Raw genomic sequence first — 10,149 nt, forward strand, 5'->3', positions numbered from 1 at the left:
AAAACATTGTTAATTAATTCTAAAGTCAATGAAAGTTTGGTGTTTTTTTGGTCAGCTCAAAAGTTCATGTTTCTTTTGGCAATTCGTACAAAGTTGAGGTTTTTTTTGACCGAATTCTCATTTTCAATCTGTATAGTTTTATTAAAATAGAGATTATATTTTCCTATAAAATAGTACTTTTTCTTAAAAAATCATAATTTGCTATTTTCAAATGATCTTTTAACTTTCAAACTTTGATAATTATAACTAAAAAAAATCATTTTACAAAATTCACTTTTTATAAAAAAAAATAGAATAACATTTTTCTTTACATAATAGTCTTTCAAAGAAATTTTAATATAAACAAAGTAATAATTATGTGAAACTCTTGAAAAAATATTAAAGTAAAATATAGTTAATTTTAAATTTTTATAAATATAAGCTACTTGTTGTAGATAAAAATTAATATTTTGAAAATATTCTCTTTTGGCGGAAAATATTTTTAAAATATTTTTAAAAAGATAATTATATACCCAATAAAAATATTTAAAAAATAAAAACAAATAAATATAATTTTTTTCAACTTAAATAACAAATACATGTTATTCTGAATAAGAAGAATAAAAAAATACCACGGAACAAATTACGTTAGCAAAAAATATAATAAAATTTATTGTTATTGCTTATATACGTCGCTTAAGTATTTTAATACTAAAATAAAATTTAATAGTTTTAAAAAATATTTCATGATATATTATGTTTACAAAAAAAAATCAGTTTTCTTTTCTATATCTATTTTTAATGTTTTGGTATAATGATAAATCTAATTATTATATGTGAATATATACTACTAATTATAAACCTTGTTCAAAAAATCGGCCGAGTTGGCGATTAAGCGGCCGGTTAAACGTGACTCGGGTGGTGGACGTGGCGAGTTGGGCCTCTTCGGTTGAATTATGCGGAAGGCCGAGTAAGAAGCGTGGAATACGTAAAAGTTAAAACTCGGCCATTAGGTGGACGTGGACTGCCACGTTCTTGAGCGCCAGTTAAAGTCTGAAGCAGAAATTGCGGTGAAAAATTGTTTCAGATTCGTGGTGGAGACGGACGGTGGAGACGGAGAAGAGATGAAAGCTCGTTGTGAGGACAAATGGGTTCTCTTTGGGTTTGTTGAATGAATTAGAGCTTGATGTCTGGTGTTTTAGCTAGGTGGAGTCGACAAGGCTTGAGCTTGTTACAATGGTTTGTGTTGATGATGATGATCATGATGATGATGATGATGATGGTTGTGGTGGTGGTTTCGACAAGGTATGTGAAGTGAGAGGAGGTTAATTCTTTTTTTTCTGTAATATCGAGCAATATTGCTTTAGAAAAATACAGTTTGTGTAATGATGTCTTATAAATTTAAGAACTTTACTTTAGAATCTGTGTGAGTTCATCAATAAAGAAACGTGAAAGAGAAGATAACCTCTAAACTTCCTCGTTTCGTTTTGATATGCAACATTTATAATGCATATCAAGGAAATTAATCAGTTGCGAGAGAAGAATTGAAGGTTTTGTTTCATTCACCATGAATGGAGGAGATCTTGATACATCTTATATATACAACAAACTGATGAACGGAAAGCAAATCATGAATCCACAACATGACATAATGAATACATTAACACGTAACAATTTTTTTACATAAACATATATTTTGTTTGTAAAAAAACATGTAATATACATAAAAATTGGTAATATACGTATAAATGGAGCAGTATACATATAAAAATACAAAAAATTCTTCCCCGCGTACTCTCCGATTTATTCCCGCTTTTTCGATAAATCGCTAGGCCCGGGTGCACCGCACGCGTAGCGCCTAACGAGTTTCCGAACAAGGATTATAACAAATAAGAAAGAAAGATGTGAATAAACACAAAATATATACATGGAATTATTTTTTTCTATTTTCAAACACGTTTTCAATTTATTTTTTGAGATAAATTTTATAATATTAATTTGTAATTATTTAATTAATGAATTGTATAATTATTCATTAAATATATCAAAACTTTAATCAATCTAATTAAAATTATTTGTTAAAACTATGATTCAGCCTAAAATCATGGAGAACATGACAAATAAGCAAATTAAAATATTTTTAAAAAGATAATTATATACCCAATAAAAATATTTAGAAAAATAAAAACAAATAAATATATTTTTTTCAACTTAAATAACAAATACATGTTATTCTGAATAATAAGAATAAAAAAAATACCATGGAACAAATTACGTTAGCAAAAATTATAAATTAAATTTATTGTTATTGCTTATATACGTCGCTTAAGTATTTTAATACTAAAATAAAATTTAATAGTTTTTAAAAATATTGATATATTATGTTTACAAAAAAAAAATCAGTTTTCTTTTCTAAAACTATTTTTAATGTTTTGGTATAATGATAAATCTAATTATTATATGTGTATATATACTACTAATTATAACAAATAAGAAAGAAAGATGTGAATAAACACAAAATATATATATGGAATTATTTTTTCTATTTTCAAACACGTTTTCAATTTATTTTTTGAGATAAATTTTATAATATTAATTTGTAATTATTTAAATAATGAATTGTATAATTATTCATTAAATATATCAAAACTTTAATCAATCTAATTAAAATTATTTGCTAACACTATTATTCAGCCTAAAATCATGGAGAACATGACAAATAAGCAAATTCACTTCTCAAATAATAGTATAGATTTGGTTTATATAATATATATTGCATATAACTTAAATGTGGTTTTAGATTTAGTATTACTAAATTTTATCAAAATTTTATTAAGTGTGAAGAAAATATAAAGATAATTCTATTGTGAATATAAAACAAAAAAAGTAATAATAGGTTCTTACTTATATAAAATATGCATACATATAATTATTAATTTAAAATTTTAATGGGGCCATATATTTACATAGAATTTTTTTTAAAAATAATATTTTATTATTTTATCGATTTGTGTTAAATTTTGAACCGGACCAAGTTGGGATAGACGAAACTTATAAATTTATAAAAAATTATTAATTTATAGAGGTTCTACTGTAATAATTGTTAACAATGTCACTCTTGTATAAATATTTTATACAGTAAAATAGTTTTAATATATTCTGAGAACATATTATATATTATTTATTTTAAATTTGAATCAGTGTAATATAATTTAGTAAGTGTACTTCTATATAATTTTTTTTTATTATTATAATATAACAGATTAGATGAGTATAGAACATATAAAAGTCTTATTATTAAAAAAATTATAAATAATAACTCGATTAATCAATAATGATTTATAATTATATTTTATTATTAATACAAAATTGATCAATTATTTTATAAAATAATTTTTAATAGGATTATGTAGAATTTTTATTCAACATATTTTATTAGATTTTTTTAAGAAGTATATATATATAGATAGATAGATATTTAAAATGAAAATATATTAAAATATATTGTAATTAAATCATTATTTCTCTTGTAATAAAATATATATTGTGTTCTTTGCACATTTAAACAATAATTCTATACTAGCGCAAGTGGTTAATAATTTTTATTAACCTATGAAAGACCTCGATTAAATCTATCACATTTGTGTTTTACTCGACATGTTGTCGATTGGAGACATTTAAAATCTTTTTATTCTAAATTCGGATATTAGATTCAAATTTTGTTGTTAGTTTAGGTATCCGATCGCACCGTCAAATAGTTCAGGTATCGAAGATATGACCCGAGTCCAGGAACAAATCTCTTGGCCGTTTTTCTATCATTTTTCTAAGAGTATCTCCAAAAAACACTCTATAACTTAAGTTTTTTCTTCTAAAAAAAAAACTTTAAAATTTTTAATTTGAAGTTTTGAGGATTGAAACTTTATATTTGAAGTTTCACTGCTCATCATATTTTTATTTGCATTTTGGTCCCTATAATCACACTTCACATTTATGATTCATAAATATTTTCTCGTTTATTGTTTTAATCCTTAAAAAAATTCTATCTCATAAATATTTTAAATTTTACACAAAAAATTAAATAAAACTTTAAAATAAGATTCAAAATATTTTAAGCTAGATTTAGACAACAATAATATACAAAAAAAAACTTAACAAAAAGATTTTAAAAAATTACATGATGACATAACTATTACAACAACACTAATAGTCAGATAAGTTTAATCCGGAACCTTCAAATTTTCAAATATTGTCCAAATTTTTTGTGTAACTGATGATCGTTGTTGTTGTTGTTTTTGATGTCTTTTTGTACAATTCTTTCTTTTTCATATTGAATATATCCACGAGTATTAATATCATCAAAAAGAATTTAGTCTTTTAGCAATATTTTATGTTTCTCTTTTACTTTCTTATTCCGATCTAATGTATTTACAAGTATCAATATTACCAGATTTCAACAACTTTTAGGTCGTAATCTATAAAGTAAAAATGAGGAGAGTCATTTTTACTTCGAAATACACTAATAGATCATATATGCATTACGAAAATCATTTTATGAAATAATATGATATTTTTTTGAAGTTTAATATTATTAAGTTATTTTTATTTAAATTTTTATATTTAATAGAATATTTTATTAATTAATATTGTTGTAATATGTTTATATATGTGTTAGTTATTTACAAAAGTTTTATGAATTCAAATTAGTTATGAAAAATATAAAGACCATATTATAAAATATAAATAGTTTTAAAATTGAGTTTGAAGTTTTGCTTTTGGAGAAAAACACCTTTAAACTTCAAATATAGATTTTTTGAAAATTCAAAATAGAGTTTTTTTTTGGAGATGCTCTAAATAAGATAACTTGGAACTTATGAACACATTAATCAATAATTGGTACTGGAAAAGAGCATGTGTTTCTCTAGAGTTCGTCCATTTTATAAATTCACTATTTCGTTGGAACTGTTTGCTTGTTGAAAGCTAAACTTGAATTTATTATTCTGAATCCGCTTTTTTTTTTCTTTTGTAAAGTAGAAGTTTTGCTTAATTGGTCTAGAGCTAAAATGGTACTTTGGGTTTGCTGAAACATCATATTTCTATAATTCGATATAATCATTTGCTTAACTACACTATGTTATTATATAATTTCAACGGCAAAAATATCTGTTGGAAACAAATTCTTGAAACCATAAAACTCCTTGAACTTTTTAATGACATTAAATGCTCTAAATTTACATAAGAAAATCCACCAAACAAGAAAGGAACATATTCGCAAAGAATAAAATAAAATCATACAGCAATTCACAATGAATCAAACAAAAGCATCTTCCAGTAGAGAAGGAGATTGAAAATTAGACGTTGTGGGAGTTGTCGGGCTTGGTGCAAGGAGACAAGGGCGGAGAGGAGGCTGCGGAGATGATTGCACCGGGAGGTGGAGCAGGAGCTCCATACACCTGAGGATTTGTATGGATCTCACGACGGCCACGAGATTTGCCAAGAAAGTAGCAGCCGAATCCGAGAAGAAGGCAGAAGAAAATTAGAGGAAGAGATATGACCACCACCAACCCCATCGATCTTGAGATCTAGCTGCTGTCTTCTTTCTGATTAATCTTTTTTTTTTTTTTTTTTCTTGGACTCTTGGTTTTGGTCTGATTCTATTTCATTACAGATATATTTATATGTATGATTCAGTGGGAGGCCCTGGAAGAATCTGATGCTGTCCGGTCCGCAACGTTTGTCTTTAAAGCTTAACGTTCGAATCTCAACGGTAATTTATATTTTTTTGTGGGGTTCTTTTCTCACTTTTAGTTTTTGTGTGAATAAACGTGTTTTATGAAAAAGAGTAGCTTGGAATTTAAGATGAATAACTACTTCTCTAGAATAATAAGCTTATTCATGAAAAACTTACAATATGAGATACTTTCTCATCCTCTATTTACACTCGGAAATACTTCCAACTTGTGTAGTATTTTTTTGTTGTGATTTCTCTGAAATGTCTTTTTAACTAAACAAACCAAATATTTATTTTTAATCAATTAAGTATTTTTTTTATTTATATCCAATTTTCTACTTTACTCTTTGCTCTTCTGTCGAGAAACAATCCTAAATAACTACATACTAATTCTTCAACAACTGACGGCAAAGTGTAGAATCTAAAAATATTTTTACAAACCATAATCCACTTTTGTCTCTCCTTCTCTATTGACAACAAGGTCTATTACTGGCCGTATGGAAACTTCATGGACAAGAGAGATAGTAAGATCAAGGAGAAGCTCGTGAGCGTGAAGCATTCCACAGAGGTGAAAGCATTCGACAAACAAACCACCATTGTGAAGCAGAGAGGAAGAAGGTGGAGGTTAAGCTACAAGTGGCGAGCATTGAGAAGCTGATGGAAGAAACCATTAAAGCTCTTCGTTCTCAAATCGATGCTCTTAATCAAAACATTGTCAACGCTTACGTCTTTGAAAAAAACAGAATTCTTTATTGCTCGGTCTTTTTCGTACTCTTTTACAAGTAATTAAGATGGAAAATTTCTCTGTCTCTCTCTTTTGGATTGTTCGTTTCTAGTTTCAAATAAAATAGCTTTATTTGTAATTTAGTGGATAACAATTTACTGACCACAACCACTATTGTCTATCAAATTGTCGACCACATCCACAAGACTATCCAATTCATGCCCACATCCACAAGTTTTCGAAGAGACGATTGAACATTTACTCCCAAACACAACTAAACCACAACTATCATGACCACAAATTTTGGGCATACCAACACCATTGTCCACGCTCCTGTCAACTAATTTCACTAACCACGACAATTATGCGTCCATAACCATGCCTTTCACTACATCAAAATTCCTGACCACAACTGCTTCCTGCCGCACACAATTCAACCACAACTACCTTAACCACAACTTAGACACCAACCATCAGATCAATCTTAAGATAAAAAAATCTATCGGCTGTGCTAAAAGCTCAGAGCTCCGTAAATCTGACACATATTAATTATAAACCTACGTTACTGCTTTTAGTAGCGATGTACTTCTTTTAACAATAGCCGTCGGATCCCTTTCAAAAATAACTAAATCTAACGGCTCGCCATAAAGCCCACTGTCTCATGCACCTACCCATTAATTTCAACCGGACAATCTAACTAGATACTCAAACCTAGTTCCTTCGACCCTTATTTCTTAACTACGAAGTCCATCCCCTCCAACGAAGGGGCTTTTTTGGAAGAGAAAATGATAAAGTAAGTCACAAAGTACTTCTCAAGTCCAGAGTAGTAAAAGTAACCTTCTATGTAAACAACTCCTTATTCATTCTAATGCAAATAAATATAGATCTATTTGAAGAAATAAATCTTACTATTATAGTTCTATTAATTTTATAACTTCTTTGTATTACTTTTAATACACCGGCAATCTCAATCGGCCAGATCGTATTCGACCCATATAGCTTTTATCCCAATTTTATTTGGGCCTTGTTACAGGCCTCTTTCTTGAAATGAAAAGATAGTCATAAAAAAAAAACCAAATTCAAATAAATATATTTATGTATGATCCGATATTGAACAGATTATTGGTAAACTGATCCAAACCCGATAGTAATCCAAATTGCAAGTTATAGAAAAGATAAAACTCAGGAGAAGAGAAAGAGCCTAACTTCTTAGAGAAGACCAAAACCACCTCTAAGAGCAAGGACCAGATGAAGAACAGAGCCTCCGTCAATATTGTAGTCCTTTGCCGTTTTGTCATCAGCTAGCTGTTTTCCGGCGTAGATGAGCCTGCAAACAATTCATGAGAGAGATTTATATGCATCCAAAAACAAAAAAAACTCATGCGAATCAGTGTTATATATAACAGATTAGAAAGGGAGATGCGATTTTCACAACAGATTTTTATTTCACTAAAACATAAATAACCAAAGTTGCATACTGAAATAAACCGGACAAAATCCAAATGATCTGAGACAAATTGCAGTGAGACAAGCACAGGGCCGGACCTGAATAGAAGCTAATAAAGCATTTGCTTTAGGGCCCGTGACAATATATATAATTTTTGGGCCAACATAATTGAAATCTCATATAGCTCTACTGGTGACGGCAGCTGATGCAACACCTTCATGCCCTGGTTCGAACTTTAATTGGTGCACTTTTATGTATTTTCGCGATTTTTTAAAAATAAATGGGCCAAAAAAGATTTTGGCTTCTAGGCCTATAATTATCAGGCACGGCCCTGGACAAGCACTTTGCAAGTCATTTAGTAAACCTTTGTTGGACAGGAGGGATGCCTTCTTTCTCCTCAACACGTTCTTTGATGCGATCAATAGTGTCGCTAGGTTCGATATAAACACGTTATTATCCCCCAACTTTTTACTAATTATAGCTTTTTCTAGTTTTTTTTCCTTCCCCTGGGGGGGGGGGGAATTATATAAATCTTTTTAAGTTCTAATCTATTTATGTTTTGTACTCTTTGATTTGATGTGATGATAAGGTTTTTCAGGCTTTCGATCAAAGCCGGCTCAATAATTTTATGGATAATGAGATTGAAAAAAATGAAAGCTTTAATATTTGTTTAAAATTTGTATATAAATATTTTTCATCAAAAGATATATGTAATTTTTTATGGAATTTATGTCAAAAATAAAAAAATGTATATATAAAATTATTTTTGCACCCTTTTATTTTTTTTTTATTATATAAAATACCTATATTAAAAAAAAAATTCAGACCCTTAAGCATTAAAATATGAAGAATATGAGATTGGACTCGGTAACATTAACAAACCTTACAATGGAGATTTTGTACTGATTTTCAATTTTTCAAAATTTAGTTTAGAACTTTATCATAGCTGGCTTACACTATGGGGCAATGGGGCGTGGGCCCTAGAGCCCAAAAGTTTTTTCCATAAATAACGTTAAAAAAGAGCCCAATTAAAAAATATATATAAGAATCCAAAATTTTTAAATTTACTAATAATGCTAAAAGGAAGCTCAATTAAAATTATTTTGCTCAAAGGCCCATAGAATCATTGAGCCAGCCCTGAATTTTATTTAAAAAATCAAATTATTTAGTTCATGTTATAAAAGTAATGGAAAAGTCTATCTTTATTCATAACATAGATGTTCCTTATATAGGAGATTACACCGTCATAGATAAATAGAAAGATTACAAATCATAATCTCTTGGTTATGAGCCATCCACAATCTGGTTCATAACACTTTCCCTTGGATGCCATAACAATTTAGAGCTTGTAATGTTGCCTCATTAAAACTTTACCAGGAAAACCCAATTGGGACAAAACCATGGTGAAGGAAAAAGAGTACAACACACATTACTCCCCCTGATTTGGACATTACTGAAGGTCCCTTAGACCTCTCCAATTTTCTGCAATCCGTGGGTGATGAAGATCTTGGGCAGAATATGCTTCGTCCTCGAACATGATAGTTGGTTCTCCTTTACCATCGGCCATGCCACAATCTGATTGAACATATTGAGTCATCGACCTCAAATACACACACACGAAATCTTGGATGATGTTGCTGTGATATGCGTGTACCCCCATGTGTAAAACATAACCTATCTGAAAACAAATCAACAAAACCAAATAACCCCTCTTTGGGCTGGTTAGTATAAAATAAACCAAAATCAAAGGCTTCTTCATCTTCATTCTTATGGATCAATCAGATCAGTATCTAAAACAAGACTTCTGCATCGTCCATCTCAGGACTAAATGGACTTCTTTATCGTCCACCTTTGGAATGAATGAATCAGTGTCCAAAACAAGTGATCTCACGCCCATGTACTAGATAATGGGTGAGACTGGTCCATATTAAATCTCTTGAGTACCTTTTTCTGTATATACTATTTGATGCACAAGGATTTCATTGTTAATGTACTCAAGCTGTAATCCCAAACAAAACTTTGTTTTCCAGGATCTTTCATCACAAACTCTTTCTTGAGATATTCAACTGTTTGCGAAATTGTATCCAGAGGTTCCTAGGATATTCAGATCATATACTTTGATGATTATCAATATTGTTCTCGAGAACTTGCTGTACTTTCAGCTCAATACCCTCTAGTACTTTCATTATCCAGTGGACCATATAAATATGCAGTCACTACATCAACTTGCTGCAAGTCTAATTTTCTCTCTTATATAGCCAGACTTATGAG

General features: G+C 29.2%; 1 protein-coding gene across 1 annotated transcript; it reads right to left on the minus strand.

Annotated features, from left to right (window-relative positions):
- Positions 1–5,153: 5,153 nt before the first annotated feature.
- On the minus strand, positions 5,154–5,637 carry BNAC05G25270D. Its single transcript, XM_013865298.3, has one exon. It carries the CDS (start codon positions 5,544–5,546, stop codon positions 5,328–5,330), a length of 219 nt encoding a protein of 72 aa, XP_013720752.1. The 5' UTR covers positions 5,547–5,637; the 3' UTR covers positions 5,154–5,327.
- Positions 5,638–10,149: the final 4,512 nt, after the last annotated feature.

The sequence above is a fragment of the Brassica napus genome, chromosome C5 (assembly GCF_020379485.1).
Source record: "Brassica napus cultivar Da-Ae chromosome C5, Da-Ae, whole genome shotgun sequence".
NCBI classification, from domain to species: Eukaryota; Viridiplantae; Streptophyta; class Magnoliopsida; order Brassicales; family Brassicaceae; genus Brassica; species Brassica napus.

What these genes read in the sequence shown, in the direction of transcription:
- BNAC05G25270D (XM_013865298.3), bottom strand. Translation starts at nt 5,546, where the DNA reads ATGGGGTTGGTGGTGGTCATATCTCTTCCTCTAATTTTCTTCTGCCTT.